Source organism: Macrosteles quadrilineatus, unplaced genomic scaffold (assembly GCF_028750875.1).
Source record: "Macrosteles quadrilineatus isolate MER2022 unplaced genomic scaffold, UCM_ALF_1.0 Scaffold_5__1_contigs__length_97177068, whole genome shotgun sequence".
Lineage (NCBI taxonomy): Eukaryota > Metazoa > Arthropoda > Insecta > Hemiptera > Cicadellidae > Macrosteles > Macrosteles quadrilineatus.
In genome coordinates this window covers 45,144,820-45,167,733 of record NW_026542598.1, presented here as the reverse complement: position 1 = coordinate 45,167,733, position 22,914 = coordinate 45,144,820, and the positions used below count along the sequence as shown (strand labels likewise).

The window sequence follows — 22,914 nt, the reverse complement described above, 5'->3', positions numbered from 1 at the left end:
GGTACTGAAATATAGGACTTGGGGGGTTTGATGGTGAACCTATAACAAATATTTATCTAACCGATCTAATTTAGGTTAATAAATACGTCTGCTGCAATTTCACATTTGTAACACAGTGTTGGACTAATTTGTTTATTACTTAATTTGCCTAATACCGGTATTTTTACATTTTATAATTTTTGTTAAGCTGGTGGTAGTCTATAATTTCTAATTTTATCCAACTTTAAAGTATAAAAGATTACTTCATTCCAGTGAAAAAAAAAAAAAAAACACTCGTTAAAAGATATTAATCATTGGCTATGTGTAAATTAAAAATACAATTTAGCTTATAAAGAACTTATGTCTATATGGTCTCAATCACAACTAAAAAAATCCTGCTTTGACACAAAAAGAATAAATTAACGTTGGTTTTAAGAACAGATTATAAGAAAAGTTGGTTGTGTTTGTGTTACAATGTAGCCTAATGCAGATAGGGGTATATTTTTCGGTACCTCCCAAAATATATATTCACAAAATAAACTAATTTTTTATGTCTCACAGATAGTACATACTGTATTAATAAATTTACTCGTTTAGGCCTACATCTATGAAATCCAATATTTACAGCAAAATTTAGCTATATTAATAAAAAAAAAATAAAAAAAACGGATTAAAAAGCTTCTGGTCAGAGCACAGAGTGGAGTCTCAACTATTGTAAATCAGATCAGCATAAAATAGTTTACGCCACACTACATTATTTTGATGAACTTTCCACGCAAGGATTTAGTCCAGAAAACAGCTGTTTGCCGCCAGCTTATTCAAATGGGGTTTCATTGCGTAATACTGTTCTGCAATGAGTTTTACCGGACACCAATCAGCTGATTATACTGTATTTTCGTGGCAATTAGTAGTTATAAACAAAAACATAACCTCTCATAACTAGTGATTTTTAGTCCTTTAGTTGGTGGAAATATATAAGGATTTGTACGGATTAAGTAGTATGGCGTAAACTATCGTACGTAACTCGTCCAAAATGTGTGTACCGGACTCGTATGGTAATCCCGTACTCGACTTCGTCTCGCACGGGAACGACCACACTCGTCCGGTAAACACTTATTTTCAGGACTAGTAACGTAATATACTATTTCAGTACATGTCAATCAATGTCTAAGTAGGCGTTTTTGCTTGTTTAAAATTATCCAACCGTACCTTCGAATGTGCAAAAAATAACCTTAGAATGTTATTTTATATTTTACAAGCCAAAGAAAGGGTAAATTACTTCTCCATTTACGTTTTACAAAGGATAGAACAACAGTTTCAACAGTTTCAAACTCATACAGAGAAAGAGCGGATTTCACATTCTGTGGAATAAATCACTGAGGATAACTTTCTGAATGGTTATTCCGTGTAACTTTGCAAGTATTCTGCAGTATTTGTTGGTGAATCGCTATTGAGACTGTCTCATTGGAATTTATGACTTTCTTGCTATTCCTCACCTCTCTCAACACACTCAGGTGTTTTGAAACATTGATGCTAGTAATGTTGATGTAGATAATGCTGTACATTGATTCAGTAAACAAATACAGTTGAATAAAATAACTCCTTAGGTATTATAAACATGTTATTTAATGAACAAAGTGTAAACATATGCCTAATAACTGTTTTGAAACAAGTGTGTAGGCCTACACTTGTACTGTTAACTCACAAGACGGTTAATATATATAAAACAGCAAAGTGGTGATATTGGGTCTAATTGGGTGTCTGATTGAAATAAATCACCATTATCATATGTTTTATGTGTCAACTGTCTTGTGAGTTAAAAGTGTGTATAGATACTGTATATGATTTAACAGTGTTATGAGACATGTTTTTTACTTTCTGTTGATTAAAATAGAGTTTGCAAAGTAGCCTAAACAATTATTGTACATTAATGGAATTTGTAATATTTAACTATTCAATGTTCACTTCATTAAGACAGCAAATATTGTTAGTGGTAGGGGGATGCAGGGTGGCTGAATGACTAACATTCTGTAGAAGTTTGCATTTCATACATAAAACTTGAATTATGATTTTTCGAGAGACATTGCAGAGATAAAATAAGTTTTTATAGTACAATATCATTGATTAGGGGTCATAGAGGTTATATGTGCACTTGGTGTAATAACATATCCCATGATCCTTCTAAACAAAAACAACACTTGTGACACAACTATCCGTTGTCTTTTCATATTCAAGTTCCTTCCTTTTCTGGAGAATTATTTGGTCTTCATAACACAAGTGAGTTTCAATGGTTTTCCATCTTGGATTTAGCTCTGAAAAGGAAGATACTTTTAGAATTTAAAAGTATTTGTGTTATTTTTGTACAAAGTTTTTCTCACTTGACGTAAGTTTAGAACCAGTTACATGATGTAGGTTATCTTAGGAGTTTAGTGAAGCTTGTCTCAAATTCATATAGGTGACTCAAAAATCCCTTATTACCACAAAGAAAAATTGAAATAAATCGCCCCATACAATTCTTACTACACCACCTATTTGATACAGTGGCGGTGCCAGGGGTAGGAGGGAAGGGATATGTCTTCCCCCCGAAATATTTTATATTTTATTAGCTAACATAAATACTATTAGCTTGAGCATATTTTAGAGCTCAAATACGTATAAAAATACGTTTTTAGGCTTTAAATTCCAAATTTTTTCTGGGAAGGGCCCCCGGACCCCCCTTTTTCTGGGGATATTCCATACCGCCCAAAACCCCCGGGAGTCATCCTCCCCCTGAAATGAAATCCTGGGACCGCCACTGATTTGAGAGGACGAAGATTTAAAAGGAAACATTTGTAAACAGTGAAACACTATGAAACATTTAGATGTTTAGTAAGCGTACACATGCGGGAAGACCCTGACACACTTGTTTTAATGTCAACATTGTGTTTAACAACAACTCTAACTAAGTCTTGGTCATCGGACAGTTGTCTCTGTTAAACTACAGACAGTAAACAAACTGTAGTAAAACATCTCAAGAAATATTGGCTTTGGAATGAGCCATTTACAAAAAAATTAATTGGTTATATGACGGTAGAAATTGCCATACTACTAACTGTTAATAATAGTAAAAAAAAAATCACAGGAAAATGTAAAACATACTCCCCTCCGCTGCCACAGCAAACCTGCAGACTAAGCCAATTTCTATTTACTAGATGGAGTGATTGAAATACAGAAGTTACAAATTATTTCCAGTGAGGGAAGTAAAAAGTGTATGACAAAATGCATAGGGGTCGACGTCCGCTCAAAAATGGCATTTTAGCCCATAAATTATGTTGTTTTGTCATGTATAAGGTCCTGTAAAAACAATTCAAAAATTAAATTCAGACGAATAAACTTATGTAAATGGATAACCATAAAACCAACCTTCAGAGAAATTTTTATTTTTAAGTAATTAATATTCAAATTCTATTTTTTTTTTACTAAATTAAGAATATTTATTTTTAGTTCATGTAGCACATACTAATTATCTATGAATATATGATTGTGTTAAAGTTTTAAATGTGCTCCTAAAATAAATGCATTCATTTGTGTATCACTCTGAGTTGCAGTAGTGCCACCTTAAACATGATAAACAAAATGAATAAATTTGAAATACACACTATGTTTCCTCCATAAAATGGCATAGAGCAAACTTCAAACTGTCAACACACAAGTACTCAAAACTTATTTACCCCTTATTTAATCTGCAAAAAATGAGTTACCTTCAAAGGGTGGGGGGGGGGGGGGGAGTTGAGTTGTTTCCAAGGTTATTAGTGAATCCTTTGAGTGATGTAATGCACAAGAAACAAAGAGAGGAAAGCCTTCATTAGGGATTAAGGTTTCTTGTTTACCTAAATGAGTTCCCCATTTCATCAACTTTGCTGAAAAATAGCTTTTGAGAAAACAATCCTGTTAATCTATAGTCTGGCTTGGAAAAAAAATTGGATTTTTATAAATCTACATAATTTGACATTTTGTATCATCTAACTACATAACTAGAATTACTATAGGCCTATAGCAGTATCAGTTTGATATTGACTAACGGGGTCATCCCCAGTCTTTCAAAGGTACCACCTAATCTTTTAATATTTCCAATGGAGAATACATATATATTTAAACAAAAAAAAAAAACATTATGTTCTTTTACTTTGATCATTATTTAAATTATTTAATTCCAAATTGCAAGGAATTTTTCACCACACCATGATGTTTGTAGCTGTTTTACATACTTGTTTTGCTGGCCATGCCAGCTGTCATAGTCATTTGGGGAAGTGCAGATTTTTACACCCCTAGGGCCCAAAATCAGCTGCCCGCTTAATTTCTTAAATCATGAATGCATATTAAATACACAATCAGTATCCATAGCATTGCAATAGAATTGTTTTATTGTCACTGTTGCCTAGCAACTATTTATTATTATTTTTGTTGACTCCTCAAATTATTTCTTCACATAACCTCAAAGTTGTAGTTGTGTTGACTATCAGTGTGCATTATTATTGTGGTGAATAGTGGTAATAGGGATTTTTTAAAGACTTTTTTACTCCTGGTATTTTCTCTCTAAACCTAAACTTTGAAAAAAGCTAATGACATAATGACTATAACCACGAAGAGCTAATTTTTCAAAGTTTAGTAACTCCTAAACCAGTAGGTTTAGAGAAAATGCCGGGAGTAAAAAAAGTCTTAAAAAATTGCATCTAGAATCTAATGCAGGGTGTTCCAAAAAAAAAAAAATTAAAAGTTAGCCGCCATATTGGAAAATGGCTGCAATTTTTTAAACATTGGAATCAATATTTTTTAATGTCATTAACAACTAGTTGAAGTTCTCCATTTAATGTTCTCTCTAAATCTAATAGTTTCTGAGATACCAATCTATATTTTCGTTAAGACCCGCCCAAACTGCCACGGTATGCGGTATGGGTAAACCACCAGGTATTTTAGAACAACGTGAGCTAATGGTAGTGCCCACACTGGCACGGTATGCCGCCACCCGTTCGATACAATTTACCCTTGTACCGCAAAAATGCTGCATGCTCTATTTTTTCTGTGCGTCATTTCAACGGTACGCATATTCTCAGTGTAAAGCAGTTGTCAGTTGAGTTAGCCTACTGATCGATTGATAGAAGTACCGCGTTATTCGAGGTGACAGTGTGTTTGGTGTTTGTTTATCCACAGTGAAAAGACCCAGAAGTGGCTTATGATCTGTTCTAATTTCAAAATGCCTCCCATATAAGTAATTGTAAAGTTTCTTAATCCCTCCAATGATGGTAAGTGCTTCCTTATCTACTTGAGCATATCTTCGTTCTGACTGACTCATTGTCCTGGAATAAACGCAATTGGCCTGCGTACAGCGTACCGCGCCAGTGTGTGTACCCTACCATACAGCTACCGGTGTATCTGTCGAGGCGGTATGAATACCCATACCGCAGACAGGGTACTGCGGCAGTTTGCCCAGAAAAATCCACGAGTCATCTCTCGTGTTTTAAAAATGAAATTAATTCATAGAGGGTTCAATTGAAAATATCAAGCATATGAGGAAGAAAGATTCTTGTCAAAATACAGGAAGTAGGACACAATAAGTCATACTTGGAATGATGAAGGTTTATTGGTTCATTTTAACCCAACAACTATCACATTAAGAATAAAATAGTTTTTTTTAACTTATATAAAAGTTATCCAATTTGTTACAAAAGAACGAATGTCTTTAAAATACATTTAGTACGACATAGTAAAAATTAATACAATTCAATAAGTACAAACATCTATGCTTCCAGTTCATTTTGTACAGTTACTCTAAATATTAATTCTTTGATTTAGAGTTACAATTTTAAGTATTAAAAAGGCCTACTCTTTAAACAATTCATAAAAAAAACTATTAACTTTTTGAAAATAAACTTATAATAAAATATAAAAAAAAGTAATAAACGGTTGCCTTTGGTAATAGTACTTACTTCTTGGCATTATAATTAACACTAAATAGTAAAAGGGTTTACAAAAACAATGTGAAGTAGTGTTACAAAACTAACTTTATAATTGATTGTTTAAGACTTGTGGAATTTTCATCCATTAACTTGTGACCAATAGTAAATATGTTTATTCTATTCTGATGGAAGTATCTTGAGTTTGGAGGATACTGAAAGTCAAACAATCAGTTGCTTAAAAACATAATTAATTTTCACTATCTTCCTATTATTGGCCCAATCTATGTAAAACTGACAAATCTCTTAACACTTTCATTACCATTTAAAAATTGTAGGGTTAAACATTTAAATGACAAAAAAACACTTTACCAGACTGACATTTTATAATTTCTAAGCCACTTTCAAAATTGGCACTTTGGTTATTCGGAATAATCTCAACACTGATTAAATCAGTTGTAAATTGGGAATTTGTTACCAATTTACTCAAAATGTTTACACCTGTTCGAAAAGTTAAAATAAGCTGAAAACTAGGAGAAGATAAGAGTAGGCAACACACTAAACTGTATTGCTGAACTAATTACATGGTCCCGGGGTGAACCGAATATTGCCAAGTCCCTAATAAATTATCACAAACATAAACTTACATCTAATAAAGACTATGAGTCACCCGAGGTGATAACTAGCTTACTGGAGGATATGACGGGTGTCGGGTGTCGGGTGTCGGGTGTGAATATAGAGTTGAAGCTGTCGGAAAGATTTTACAATGAACAGCACACAAACTCAAATAATATAATATCCTGTGTGAGGTCCAAAATGATGAATGTTTTGTACGCAAAAAGTATTAAAGCGTAAAAAAATTCAACTTACATACCCAAATTAACATTAAAGAATATATAAAAAAAGGTACTATGGATTGATTAGGGTTTTTGTAGGTAAACATTACCGAATTTGACACACTGCATCTTTCTTTCAGAGTAAAAAAAAAAAAAATCTATATTCAAAAGTGTTAGATAAAAGAATATTACAGGGTGCCTTTACATTGCACATATAAAGATCTCTAACAGGGCAACATCGATTTATGTAAAATTTCTCTACTATTTACAATCTTACATGACATACCGATTATCATAGACATACAACACTCTAATCATGCAACGCCTAATCTTACGTTTCCTACGTTACATTACGATCACACCATTATGAGCATCGGATACATTTAAAACTATAATAATTAAATAAGGAAAATCAATAATTTATTACGTGTTAAATAAGGGACGGAACAAAAGAGTAATAGTTATAACTAATAGAAATGTACAACTTACACCTAGTTTATAGTAAACAAAATACTGCGATATCGAGTATAAATTCTACAATAACCATTTATAGATTGATATTTCGAAGAGTATGTTCGTCTAATTTACAGATAGAAAAGACCCTGCAAGCACAGTTTCACAAAGTAGTCTTTCTTTACACATTTTCTCATTTTTTTGTAGGAGTGAAACACAGTCACACAACATTTTAATTCGTCAGTCGCAGTAAAATTGGTAAAAAGCAACAATATTTATATCGGAATGAGTAAAGCTAGTTTTCTCTGTACAACTTACAGGCACTTCATTTTATGTTTTATGTTGGTTGAAAAGTTAATTAAGCTGCCTGTAACGACGGGTAGTTTTAAAATTTAGTCTATCTTCATGTTCAGTTCCAATTTGTCTAACAGTAACTTTGTAGCCTATCACTCCTTGTTTTGAGGTTAATTACAAATATTTAAATTTGCTAATATTTCAAATGGTTTGATTAATTCACTCTAGTTAAGATTAATAATATTTTTTACGATTACGATAATAATTCCTAAACATGGATAAAATTACTTTCATAGTATTATTTCCTTATTAGTAAAAAACGCCCTAGGCGATTCTGCTCAAAACCTTAAAACCGAGTTTTTTCTTTTGAAGAAACACACCGATTTTAATCTGTCTGCATCCTGTTGATTGAAACAAATTGCGTTCCTGAATGGACCGATTTCACAGCCTTATTAAACAAATTATTTTCTCGAGTTTGCATTGTCGTAGGCATTGAGGGTAGTACTGGTGTTAGGTGGGGGGCTGCAGCTGCAAGTCTTGTTCGTCATGTTCACTCTCTGTGTCGACGGACCCAGAGCGGGGGAAGGGGAGCGGAGCCCCGCCATCTGTGTGTCGGGCTTTCCACGACTCTAACCTCATGATCTGAAACAATAGAAAATTATAAAGTACCGTCTAAAAAAATAATGGGAAGGTAAAATAGTTTTTTTCCTAAATTTGGATGTACAAAATATTAGCAATTTTATGTGTTCTATTAAGTGATTCTGTCCAAATGTGTGCATGTTCAAAGTTTTGAAAACCTCAATATAAGCAAAGCTTGTTACTTCTACAAGGATCCAAGGTAAAATAGCCTTTCATTTTAATTTACTTAGTAATTTAGATTCTAGCAGATTTCTAAGCTGATATTTGGTTGTAAACATTAGAATTTAACAGGTTACGGCACTATAATGTTACCAAATAAGTTTGAAGTAGCTAAATTTGCTTTTACTGTACATAGTTGGACTTAAGTCAGATTTTGAAATGAAAATTCAGAACTCTTGCACCTGTACAGATCAGCAAATTTTTTAATAATTTTTTACTGCCGTCTGAGTTGTAAGTTACGATTGCTTTTAATCTCGTGGGATTTGTGTTTTTGACGTGTGCCTTAATACCTGTTTAAAAAAAAAAACTGTTTAGCAAATGTGCCGCTGGGTAAAAACAACTATAGAACTTATTGAAATGAAAGCGTACCATAAGGGTGCAGTCAGTGGAAAATATGCTTTTAACCCAGTAGAAATTCACACCTTTCTCAAAATTAAATTTGTTGGTACTTGACTCCAGTGGAAACTTGAGCTCGCAAATTTCAATCAAATCCGAAGAGATAACAATATATATTTTACAAGGTGTAATTGGTGTAAAAAAATCATCATACAGTTAACTATGTCTTGCTCTTACACCTTCACTGAACCATAACAAGTTCATACAAGAATGAATGGTTCCCAAAACCACTCATTGCGTGTCCAGTAGTACAGTGTTATGCTAAAATAATAATGGAAATTAATAAAACTTATACATTCATGATAGCAATATACAAATATGTTGTAATTGTTATTTATGTTTACACGGTTATGGACAAAGTATTGAGAACGTAAATCAAAAGCTAAATTTTGCGAAAAATCCAAAATCCGAACAAAAGGGAATCAAGCATACAACAGGGATGGCAGTTTTTTTTTTACTACTTAAAACAATTAACAAGTAAACAAGAAAAACAAATATAAACACCCTACAGGTTTTAACACTAGTTTTACTAAAGCTGGAGAGCAGGAAGCACAAACATCTACAGAAAACTGAAAACAATAAACGAAATACATCCATTAAAGCTAAAAACACAGCGAAATTAATCTTATAGTAATTTTATACTTTTTCTTTTCAAACCTTTTCCCATATTTTTTCTTAAGTTGATGGTCAGTTATTAAGAAATTTGATTGACTGAAATGTTTTCTGAAACTGAGAGGTAATTAAATATAAAAGCTTTTGTTCTTACACCAAAATAATACATTACATTCTACTCAAAACAAAATGAGTATACAAAGATGAAAAAATCTACGGAATCTGAAAAATAATTTTATTAGGTAAACAATCTTCTATGGGCAGCGCTGGAGATTTATTTTGAGTTTAAATAGAATCAATTAAGTTTATGAAGAACACCTCTATTTACATTTATACAACTAGATGAGAAGGATTCCGAGTGGAAAAAATATTTGATAAGTACTTGCTCTCCTATGAATAAAATTTAGATCTGAAGATGTTATTAGTGTTTGATCTAGAGTTAGTCAAGTTTACGAAGAAATCCAATCTGTTTAGAGAGTCAACTTTGAAATGGAATTGGTTACAACAATACACTGTTCCCAGAGCTAACTGATAGTCGTATTGACTGGAATGACTCTAAAATACACAAACACACAGGACAGTGATCTCAAACTATCTGGGGAGCTCAGATAAACAGGAAGGAAGTACAGTAAACAGCCACTTACTGATAGCTTATCAACAGATAAAACCATTTAAGTGAAGATGCTGCATCCATCATGTATTCACTAATTTATCTCATAAATAAAATTAACTACGGTACTGGATTTCACAACTGACGAAGAAGATTACTAAATAAGACAATTTTGGTATACATTCAGTAGGGGAATAAAATTGGATAAAGATTGTAAGACAAAACGGAATCGGTATAAGAGTAATAAAAAATAACTAAATTGGACCTGAGAGGCCACCTTAGAAGTCTTAGTTCTGCTGGTAAAGTTTATGAAACTAAATACAAAATGAAAAAACAACATGATACTACTCACAAAATTAGCCACAAAATAATTTTTAAAACAAAACATCAAATTAATCGATCTCATACATATCACAAAGAAATTAGAATACAAAACAACCAAACCATAGATAAACGTTGTAAACACTTTCAAATGTCTAAGTGAAAATTACACAATTTAATCTCAACAAGAAACCAAAACTGAACAGTAAAAACAATTAAGTGATTAAGATTTAAGTATACCGCAAGGAACACTTGTAATTGTAAATCACAGTTGTTACAAAATTATGGCACAAAAACAGTTACTCGAGCATCTTGTGTTTAAACAAATATATAATACTCGATTTATGTTAGTTTTAAGTCAGCATTGACGAGATCAGTTTGCTATTAATCAAGTATTAGTAATAGTAATAGTAGCCCTAATACAATAAATCTCATTCATGACAAAATATCCAAACAAATACTGAGGACCAACTAACACACAAACTACAAGAAACGGCAAAACAAAAAATAAAGTTGGTTTACATGCTACATTTACTTCACATGCTTCTTTACATGTTTACATGTTTTCCGACTTACTCAAGCCACTTCCAGGGTTCACAGTCGGGACTCGTTGGTGTCGGAAACTGAGAAAACATCGGTTATGTACAACAAGCATGTATGTACATTGTATACATTCCTCATAGTATTGTTATTGTTGTAAAGTATGAAGTACTTTATTTTCTTCGTACTAAATAAATGGAGGGATTACATTTTTACCTTATTGATTTATTTGAGATATAAAACAATTTTTTTAGTTTGTTGTTTCTAGTTGGGTCGCCAGCTGTACACTTTTGCACAGCTGCTCGGATAAATTGAACACCTCCGCCAAACAAAGTTGCAAGTGACTTTCTTTCTCATGTTGATGCCAACACAGCCAGTTCTCCGCATTCAATCTCTTGTGAGTGCTGCCAACTTTTGTGCTTTTAAAAACGAAATATCCAAAGCTTTGCATTGTCCTTTGCATCGTTCTTCTTTTAAAATATCAATTTAACAAATTTGTAGTTTGCAACGTTGTTCGACGGAGATATTCAATTTCACATCGGCTGTCCCTACTGCTTGAACAGACAGTGGTCATCAAGCAGCACTGTCCTCACGGTTTTTACAGATAAAACAGAAATGTTGTGATGTCTGAATGATGATTCCTAAGATACCATAAGATTATCATTATTTTACCTTATTGTGACACTATTTATGGATGTATATATAAGATAAATAAATAAATTTGACTATGACTATGAGTGAAACAATTTCGATATGATGGAAAGGTGCCATAATGACTATTAAATTGATACCAAGAGAAAGACGGCAAACAGTACTGGTCAAACGAGAGGCAGACACAGTTGATGTTGACATGAATCTAGGCTGCTTATGTCAATGCAAAAGTCAGTATGGTGGCATTGTTATTTAATAGTATTAAAATTATCAATAAGGAACACGATCTTAATTTTCTTATTGATTCTCCACTTTCTTTAAAACCCCAAAAAACAATCTATTTAATCCAAATTTCACTAAGGATTACAAGAACTGTCATGGAAATCTTTGTTCTACGAATAATACATTTTCCAACTCCAATTGTAAAGTGTATATGTATTTATTATTTACATTAATCAACTGAACAAAGAGTACATTCAACATTCAGTTGAATTGGGAGTAAAACTTGATATTCTTATCAACAAAACAAACAGAGTAGAACATTCGAAGGTGTTAGTCATCTATATGGCCTTCGTTGTGTTCATATTGCTTTGAGAGAACAATGAGTCTTGTGAAAAAGATTGTCGATAAGAGTCACAAATTTGGTAAGTAGAATGAAAACATTGTAAGCTAGTGTCTTTATGAATCAATTGATAAATAATAGCTAATAGTAGTGTTTTTAGTGATGAAGTATTGCCATCAGACAATTATTGATATAAGTCAGTCTTATATTATAGAATAAATGGGGATCACAGCTAGTTTATCATAGAGAGTTCATAAAATAGTTGCACTCTCTTTCTATACAAATGAAAAATCCTCCAGGGAGTGAAATATTTTGCATTTACATGTCTTCTATGTGTTCTATTACCTCAGCATAAATAAGCTAACTGCTTCCTTTATTATAAAATTTAAAATCCTGGCATTTCCTTGATCAAAACAAACCTTAAAGACACAAGGCAGTCTTAGTACTACTGAAAATTGGCAAATTGAAATTATAATTAATAAATATTTGCAAATTAGTTATTAATACACTCAATAATAAAATTAGTAACCTGGCTGATTCACACACTTGTAAAGCTAAATTTAATATTTCTAAGCTCACAGTGACACAATGTGATCATCACTGACAGTAAAAGGTGAGTCCAAGTGACATTTGAGCGTAAAGCAGCCGAGTGAGTAAGCGTTGTGTTGTAAGTCGTGAGAATTGACACAGCATTAGCTTACCTCAGCTTTCATGTCGGCCATCTTGTCTTGAAGTTCTCTAACTTTATCACTGTCGTCGAGATTACTTCGAAGCTCTCCTTCCGCAACCATCTCCGAGTTCTGAAGTCAACAAAATCAATAAATTAGTTTGTAAATAAAGCATACACAGTGGGTGGTCTTCGGATGACAACCGTGTCAAAATAGATTAAATACTTCTACTTCAATTGTGCGGAAGTCTTCTATTCTAACCTAGCTATAGATAATTAAAATCAGTTCACTAAAATGTCTGCGGCTTATAGTGCACATATAAAACAAATTACAAATATAAAATAAACCTGAACATGGCAAGTATTTAAAATATTGAAAAATGGAAACCAAAACTTCCAAAAAAATCAAGCTAAGTTAGGAAAATGTTCTAATTGAGTAATTACCTTAAGCTCCAGGCGAGATATTTTCTGTGCCAATTCTGCTACTTGCTGAGCATGTTCGGCGTCTCGTATCCTCGACATCATCAGGTCATCTTTCATCTGTCGAGAACAAATTAAGCTTATTCAAGATCTTTTTAACTACCTTAACCTATGACGAAATTGACAATCTTGTCAGAAAACTTATTGATTTCAATTGAGTACATCAGTAAATATTTTATAAGATAGGCCAATTATTTTGTACGATCCACTACAACCAAGCTGTTAAATTCACAGGAGATTGCTAATCTATAAGTTGGATAAAAACCTTGAATAATTTTAAAACTGTTTGATTGCACAGTGGAACTGAATGTCTACTTTCAGCAACTAAATCCATAACTACAATGTTATTGATTTGATATCTATAACAACCTTTGTCTAGTAAAATACCAATAGTGTAGTTCAAATGGACAGTTGGAGGAAAAAATACTACACACCCTTGTGAGCTAAGATAATTCATGAGTCTGTATTTTACTATTTTTTGATCATTAGCATTTTTTATGTTTTTACGAGGGAACAGTTAAAGCTCCGAGTGTTTATCAAACTTTGAGATTTTGTCAGCTAACATCATTAATTAATAACCAAATGACAAATAGTACCTGGGTCACATAATCGACTGTGATTTAAACCAGTAACCTTCACATTTGAAGGCGAGCACTACCACTCAGTTGCCTATTATTAAGTACTGTCCTAATAGCGAGTGTTTGTAAAAATAAACAGTAGGCCTACTGACTCTGAACTAAAAGCATGAAATTGCTATTGCAGATCCCTCACCTTAGACTCTAGGTCGGTGTATCTGTGCTGCTGTTCCCGCAGCTTGGCCGCAGCCTCCTTCTCTCTGGCCGCAGCAGACTCCAGATCTTCCCGCAGCTGTTTGATGTCCTGGTCTTGTCTTCGTAGCTGATTACCTGACACTTGTACCTGGGTCTCTAGCTCCATCACCTTGGGTACACAAGTAGGTTGTCAGACAATAGTATTTCCTTGTTACTTTCTTATATCCACAAAACATCTTATATACTACAAAACTTTTGACAGCTAGCGTGACCATACAACTGGACCGAATTACACGCGGGTTGTACCAAAAGAAAGGTTATCAGTCCTATATGTGCAGGTTTTATTTGTATTTTGAAAATATTTATGTTAATTGGGTTAAGAATTTAAATTAAACTTTTTTTATGGAGATTTAGCATGGGGCCAAATTTTTAAGCTTACTACAGCCACCCTGACCATACTACTGGACCGATTTACATGCGGGTTGTCCCAAAAGAAAGGTTATCGGTCCTATATTTGCAGGTTTTATTTGTATTTTGAGAGTATTTATGATAATTGGGTGAAAAATGGAAATTCAACTTTTCTTATGGAGATTTAACATGTGGCTAATTCTATATATTAATACTAGACAAGCATGTTTATTGAAAACTTCTCAGCTTGTGTGCATTGCAGAGAAAATCTATGCATAGGCCTACTGTTAGAAATACTTTTGCCAATAGATGTGCAGAATCCTTTTATAAATTAAAATAAGCTCAAAAATAAGCACAAAAACTGAATAAAAAAAAAATAAATAACATGGTCCTCATGGGTTGCCATGTTGGTGACGAAACAACAAAATATAAATAGAAAGAGAAAATCAAAACAAATGAAAGAAATTCCAATCACATGTTTTATTTACAACTTGGGGTGAAAATAGAGAAGTTTGCACAATACATACTTTTGGTCGAGTCTTCGACCACGGGGCGAGCTCTAGTAGTAATTATAATGGTTTTGTTTGTAGTAAGAGTTACAAACTTTAACAGAATTTAGTGCAAACATAATTGACATTACATTTCAAGAGCTAAGAAATAATTGACTGAGCCAATTATGTGCTTGTTAGTCAAAAGTCAGTTGCAATAGTTATAAATTGATGAACCTCTATTTATGTGTGTTTTATGTGACTGCTAACGTAGTGCACCTAAGTCAAACTGACAGAGTGTCCCCACCTTGAGTCTGAGCTCCTTGAGCTCCGTGATGGCCTCTATTTCCTTGACCCTGGTAGTCATCAGTTCCTCCTCCAGTCTCTGGACCTCATGTCCTCGGTTGTCCCACAGGAGGTTGCTGACAATCTTCTTAGGTGTGGAGTCTGGAGCAGGTGGAGTTTCAACTCTGTGCTCCTGTAGACAAGTAAGTAATATCTTAAGCAAGGCATGATTGATGCATTTATTTAAAATCTGTTATGGAATTTTTGCCAAATAATAGAGAGAACAATCTGTTCACTTTCTTTGCATCAATAGATTTTTTTAATGAAATTACTGTACAAATTCTAACATGATTCCAAGTGATGAACCACTCATTTGATGGCACTACAAACATTATAACCTAGGCAGAGTGTCAACCCTTTAAAATTTTAACTGTTAGTGAATCCTCCCTGATTAAAAATGTATAGAATGTATTTACAAAACCAAATTAAATCTATTCCCTCAATAAATGACAACAGGCTGAATAAATCTTACACAAAATATAGGGACACAAAAAAAGTGACAACACTTTAACAGTCCATATTAAAGTTTAATAAACAAACTGCCTGATTAAGTGCATAATTGTCTCACCTGAAGGTGTCGCTGCCACTGTTGTCCCAGCTCTGTGACCCGTTGTCGCAACTCCTTCAGGCTCAGGTTGGCCTCGGCCTCGCGTAACTTGACTGCGATCAACTCCTCCTGCAGGTGCGCCACGGAGTTGTCTACCGTAGACTCCCTCAATGTCTTCTTGTCCTGCGATACAGGGAGAGGGTCTTTGTTAACTGACTTTTATCATTGCTTCTAGAGGTATAATCCTAAATTGGTTTAGTAAAAACTGGATCTTTCACTATAGATCTAGTATGAGAAGCACAATTAGTGAGAAAATCCTTATTGAAACATTAATCTAGTTGGGGAAAAAGCTAAACTGTATTTTAATCCACTAATGAGTGAGATCCATTATGGAGTAGAGATCAATTCTAGACTCTTCGGTCATTATGCTGCATTAATGATGCCATCCAACACAAAGTTATCATTAGATAATGATAACATTAAGACCAGGGTTTTTACTATCCCCTTACAATACAAAAGGAAAATATACAAAACGTGTTCTAAACCTTAAAATAAAATATAAAAATGCCCAAGTCAACAAGAACTAAGTCCAGTTTTGAAGTATCAAAAGGATTAGAATTTTCTCAGTATTGACTAGAAAACTTACTGATTAGCAAGCAAGTTTAGTGGCCACTCAACCCAACCAAATTGTCTAAAATGTTTTGATTGCTACTTAACTCAGTGTTTGAAAAAGTTTTGGTCTTCCAGGAGAAGCTATAACAATTTGTTAAAAGCACATTTTTTCACAGTGGAGTTGGCTTGAACTCCAGTACAAACTTGGTTTTGTGTAGCTCTGTTACTGCCTAAAGTAAGCTTTTTCTTTCACCAGATGCATTCACAAGCCCAGTGACAAAGGAAAAGTCAAGATTTGAACCAATGAAATGTAATGTTAACCTTAGAATACACACCTCCTCCAGTTCCTGTATACGCGCCCGCAGGTCTCGGATGAGCGCGTCATTCTCCGCCTGCCGCAGCCTCTCCTTGACCAGCTGAGCTTGCAGACAAGCCACCAACTCCTCCTTCTGGGACAACTGTTGCTCCTTGGCTGTCATCTCCTCCAGAGACGACTGACACGAGTTGTCCTACGACATACACAGTTAGGTTGGGTTAAGTTTGTCGGTAACCCTTCGAGGCAGTTTGTCGAGCCTTCTTCGTCGCACCTAAAAAGACACTGCTGTAGTTTAAGACTTTCTCGTCATGACAACCTAGTAGGTGGTGGCATCTGACGACGAATCAGTGAACTATTTCGAACTACTGTATTCAGCACATTGTTCTTTAGTTGCTCGATATTTTACAGCTATAATGTGTACAACAGAGATAGATATATTGTTTTCAAACAAGATATGAAAGGGTGGTACTAAGTAATGTTATGAACCTTCAGAGAAGTATTTAGTTGTAAATATGGTCCTGAAATTTCAGTTGATACCCTCTAGGCATTTTGAATTTTATTTTGGTAATGCAATTATGAGTTTAACTATAACTAGCACAAACACTCATGCCGAACAGCAAATTCCAAAACAAGGGACGGTTTGCCGCAATTTAAGAAAAAACTATTGTAACAAGGTCTGGAGGGTGTTAAAAATCCTGCCTTGAAGGTTTAAGTGCCATAGTAAAAGATGTTTAGTAGGCTATTAGGGTTATCGGTTATGTAATACAGTAATATTGACCATGAATGGCTCACGGCTGTGAATTTAGAATTCCACCACTATAAAGTTGTTCCTCATTTGTTATGAGTGAAGGTTAAGTAAGACAATTTCTTGCCAAACCCAACACTAAACATGAGTTTCAATACATATTCCACACTTTTTACGCTGAAATAACAGTTTCCTAAGTGCTATGCTCTCCCTAGAGGTTTTTGAATTAATATACAGTCTGTAACATTAACATTAGTCCTGTCCTTATTACCGGCACCGTTGCTGTTGATGTTTAATGTTATAATTGATGGTTAATATGATGAATATTACAATAACATTAATTATAACCTGATATTCCAATTTACTATGGTAAAATTAATCACCAATCTGTGGGCAAGCCACCAGCCTTGAAATTAATCCAGTAGAACTTCTGATTCAATCAACTGAATATTCGTCAGTACAACATCAGTTTGTTACAATATTTCTTACTCACATTCTGTTGCAGTTTCAACGACAGCTTAGTAATCTCTTCATGTGCCAGCTCCAGCTGATGTGTCGTCTCCAGATGAGAGTGTTTCAGGGCTGCCAACTCTCTCTGTACCACGAATGTAGTTTCCTCCTCTTCGGCTCTGGACACCTACACAACAAACAATCAGAACTGTTAAGAAATGATCTGACAAAAGTATGTGATAGCAGAAAGGTACTGAAGAGACCAAACAATGAGGGGGAACTAGCAACTAAAAAATCACAAATTATAGAATGAATATATAGGACATAACGAGATCCTGACAAAAGCTAGCATTCAGTAGAGGAAGTATCTTAGAAGATAGAAGACTAAATGGAGAAGCCAGGTTTGAAAAAGCAACTAAAGGAGTGATTAAAAGTGAACATGATGCTACCAACTAAAACAAATTTACTTAAATCTCTTCGCCTTAGTAAAAAACTACGCTACAGTAGACTCCCTCTTATCCAGACTCCTCGGGACCGAGGCCAGTCCGGATAACAAGTTTTCTGGTTAAACCGACGTCCCCAAAAACTCATTAAAACGGACTGTTTACTGTGATATTCGACTAAAATTTAGGAGAGCATTGTATTTAGACACGTGATCACTTGTCTCAAATCTTTCCCACGAGAACAGTCGTTTCAGTACCGCCCACTTTCTGCCAATCTAGTCCGGTTGAACCAATGTGCTGATAAAAATTGTCCGGTTAAAGATTTCCGCCGATTGTAGGCCGGTTAAACCGATGTCCGGTTAAAAGGTGTCCGGATAAGAGGGGGTCTACTGTACAACCATTTTCTATGAGGTTGGTGGCCTGTTTTCAATTATATTTACACTTTTGCATCTACATGGGCCTTGAGCCTATGTGTGGAACAATTAAGAAAAGGAAGGGGTGAGTCAATACAAAACAAGAATGAAACGTTCCGGTAAATATTAGTGGCAGCATTGAGACACTTGGATCGGTAGTATCTTATGCTGCCACCTGAGCCATCTTTTCACATTACAGCCATCCCACAGGGAATGGAAAGGATTTTAGTTGTATTTTGATATCTATGTCCACTCAAATTAACAGCACAGTACAAAATGTACTATGTACATAAATGTATGTAAATGTAAATGTGTTTACCTGTCCTCGCACCAACCGGTCGGCCAGTTCGCTGCTCTCTGCCTCTAGAAGCTCAACTCTTTGTCTCAACAACCGGTTCTCTGATCTCAGTCTCTGTGGACAAAAACACTTGTATGAGATGACTTGAATATATAACTATCTTGTGTATTATGAGTGGGACACAATTGGAGTAGCGGTTAGAAAATATGACCCCTGTTTAAAGATCTTGTTCAAATCTTGCCACTCACTTAATCATTTGCTGATAATTCCACGACTTGTAACTTCTGAGCCCGTACAACAAGTATGAAAAAAGTATACCACTCAAGTAAAGAGAACTGGTATTAATAATTTTATCTACACAGTCACTAGACATTTTTTTATCATCAGCGTTCTCTGGATGGTAGCGGACATGGAGAATAACTAACTATTCACATGTACTGTATTTTGGATAATTCAAATACAAAATGTTTACACCAATGTCAACAAATCCTAAAGTGTTATGTACATACTTTTATAAAAGAAGACAGAACGAGTATGAGGCACATTTAATTCCTGATTACAATTTACATACTCCAAACCGCATGTTGAGAGAATTGTAGCCAAACACTTTTATTCCAGCAATAATTACCTTCTAACATGTGTAACTGTTATCACCTTGACTGTTATCAGTTACTCTACAGTTTCAATTTATCGGTTACGTTGGTCTTTATTGTCTTCAGTGTGCGGTTACGTAACAATACAGTGAAAGTGATATGTATACATGTTAGTTTATTTACAAAAAATATTGAATTTACAGGAAGATATACTAAAAGAGTAGCTTAAGAGATTATGTCATAGAAAGTTTGAATATTGGTTGAAATTTATCCAAAGAAGGAATTGAAAAAGTTATACTAAGAGCAATGTGTCTACTTAATAACATGGTTTCAAGGTAATAAGAACAAATGAGTATTACCATTGTATTGTTAATATTTTGTAATTCAAACAAATACCAATATTGGTGACCAAATAATATCCGGTTTACAAACACCACATTTCAGAAGAAACATTTAGATCATTTTCTGAATTACATGTATGTAGTGGTACGCAGAGACTATTGTTGGTGACTTTCTAAATACAAGTATTTATCTCAAAATGTTTTGGCTGGTGCATCAGCTTAGATTTACAGCCCATCAGCAACTGTGTATAGTCAACAAGATTGAGGACAAGATTAATTTGTAAGTAAAACTTAACGTAAACTGAACTGAATTTATAGAACTCATGTAATTTGAAATCAATAATCTTGAGCCAGTGTTCAGAGTTAATTTCAGGTATTAATTAATTGCCAAAATATAACCTCTAGAGGAATATTTTTCCAGAGTTTAAATATCTTTTTGATGCCACTGTAACCCTTGGTTGTCAGGATGGCGACTGGATTCGACACTCAAGGTGTCATGATGACGAACTCCTAGGAGTGAGAGCATGTCTTAAGACTTGAAAATGACACCTCGAGTGTCAAAACCGGTCGCCATCCTGATGACCAAGGATTACAGTGGCAACAAAAAGGTATTTAACCTCAAAAATAATAAGTCTGGGTATCCACCAAAATAAAATTTCTTCCGAAATAGACATTTTCACAGCCATTTTTAAACTCCCTAACCCATTATGTGTACTTTACACGCCCCCCCCCCCACCCACCATTGCACTAGGGCCATAACTTTCATTAATCTGTTGATGAATCGGAACACATCGGACATGTGTTGTGTGGTCAAAAATAAAGGTCATCCAGAGGCTAGAAATGCTTAAATGCAGGGACCCGATACCCCGAATGAGCTCAGTGGATCAAAATATTCCAAACGTCCAAGCTACCACAGTTCCTGATACGAAAAAGATACTAGTCTTCTTTCAATGTTATGATAGTTTACTATATTATATAAATTTAACCAGGGCAAAAGTAAACGGCCAATTCGCTGAGAGTGGGTGAGTGCAAGAAAATATTTAAATACTATTCTGTCAAACAGCCAGAGTGTAGCATATACTGTAGTACTTGTGGACATAGTTCTACAAGAAATAAACAGGTGGACTCGGCAGTTACTAGTTGCTAGTACTAGGTACTGGGGTTTTTTGTTGTTTCTAATGCAGGAAAAATTATGGGCCAAGAGTCCTGGATACGACAATGACAATACCGCAATACATTACAAAAATACCGCAACTCCAAAACGAATGATTTATCTCTCAAAAAGCAGCTCTCATGAGAACATCCCTGATCAAAAACCCTCAAAATGGACAATGCATGTTGGCATGGTAGACTTAGTGCTGTACATCTGTGGTAAGTCTGGCTACTGAGCTGAGTTGAGTAGTTAGCAATCAATGGGTTAAAGACAGTATAATGTGATTCACCATTAATTTGTGTAGAAAACAAAAGAAGGATTGGTGAATTTTATGACTGAGGATTGAGGAATAAAGTTTCTCTAACTTAAAGCGCATTAACCTACACGAACATCATTTACCTACACAAACAGTTTAAAAACAAAAATTGACTGCTAAAATAATCAAAGACTATGCTATAGCTTATTCTCATAGTGCTATTCTAAAAAGTGAGGTACCAGAACCAAAACCTAAAAGAATATATGATATCCTTTGCCATATTGCTAATTACGTTTTCCCGTGGACAATTAACTGTGAAATATCACAATGACATGACTAAAACAATAGATGGAATATAAATATTTCTTTAAAATAATTTTTTACACGATTTTTTCCATTCACATGAACCAACGGCACATTTGCGACAACTATGCAACGGCTGGTCATAATAAAATAGACTGACCTCGCATATTTTTGTTGTTGTCCCAATATTCTTAAAAAGCTTCTATCTTCGTAACGGTTTATTTGAAGGCCCTGAATTCTCTGTAATCTACAGGGATGTCTGTCGCATATATGCGTCACTTGGTCTGTGGATATGATGATTAGTGACGTCATATGATAGTTGGCAAAACTGTTTAATACTTTGCTGCATCACCCCCGTGGTCTGTGTGTAATATTAACCAAGTGACACCCGTACAATGTGTAAAATTAAAATGTATACCTCGGTCCGTGGGAATGACTGGAGCGTCGCAAATATGTGGCGATCGGTAGCGAACGTGTTTTAAAAACTTAATAAAAATAACAATGATCTTGAGAGTGGTTTTTATTTTAGAATGCAGAGCTATTTCAATTCCAGAGTTATATTTTTTTAGTGATATGATACAACAACAAAAACCCACAAGCTTATCCTTCTCCTTGTATTTAATGTCTTTCCCTCATGAGTGTATGTAAAAGATAACAACCCAAAAACAAAAAACAAAATTACAACAAAAATATATATTTTTTATACTCTATCTTATAGTGATTGTTGAAGCCAGTAATTTTGAATCTTAAATCCGAATGCAAATCCTAATAAATTGAATCTCGAATCTCAAATCCCAAAAATAATTACAAATGGGCTTTTGGTGATTAAAAAAGCAAGAATGGAAAAGGAACCACTTAAAAAAAAAATATTACACTAACTATAAATGACTACTCTTTGCAAAAAAAAGTTACGTGATTACTTTTGACACAGGACAAAAATAACAGACTAATCGGTTACATCTTTTAACCTACTAACCTAAATTGAACGGTCGGTCGGTATACTTGATTTGGAAAGCAAATATTTTCATTTTTGGTTATTTATGGTTGTTGTAGGTACACTTGTTAATTTTAAATTCGTGGATCGATAGATAGTATACTCTGTTCATAAAATGTTATAAAATGGCAATGTCACAGTACTGTATGTTACGATGTCAATAACCTCTATGGTTAGGCAATGTCACAGGATATGCCTTATGATTCTATTAAAAAATTAATAAATTTGATTTTCGAATCTTGTTAAT

At 34.2% G+C, this 22,914-nt stretch overlaps 1 protein-coding gene across 7 annotated transcripts in view; it reads right to left on the bottom strand.

The window, feature by feature from the left end:
* Positions 1-5,650: 5,650 nt before the first annotated feature.
* Positions 5,651-22,914, bottom strand: part of LOC128994159 (ecotropic viral integration site 5 ortholog-like) — a 130,825-nt gene continuing 113,561 nt past the window's right edge. For 6 of the 7 annotated variants that reach the window (XM_054418485.1, XM_054418484.1, XM_054418486.1 and 3 more), the window contains 9 exons: positions 19,049-19,141; positions 17,917-18,060; positions 16,698-16,871; positions 15,772-15,933; positions 15,166-15,336; positions 13,964-14,131; positions 13,157-13,252; positions 12,747-12,845; positions 5,651-8,137 (listed from right to left, as the gene is read on the bottom strand). In XM_054418485.1, coding sequence (XP_054274460.1) covers positions 8,006-8,137; positions 12,747-12,845; positions 13,157-13,252; positions 13,964-14,131; positions 15,166-15,336; positions 15,772-15,933; positions 16,698-16,871; positions 17,917-18,060; positions 19,049-19,141 — 1,239 coding nt within the window. In that variant the 3' untranslated portion in view covers positions 5,651-8,005. Of the gene's footprint in view, positions 8,138-10,868; positions 10,916-12,746; positions 12,846-13,156; positions 13,253-13,963; positions 14,132-15,165; positions 15,337-15,771; positions 15,934-16,697; positions 16,872-17,916; positions 18,061-19,048; positions 19,142-22,914 lie in introns of all 7 variants that reach the window. The other variant, XM_054418483.1, reaches the window with a different exon arrangement.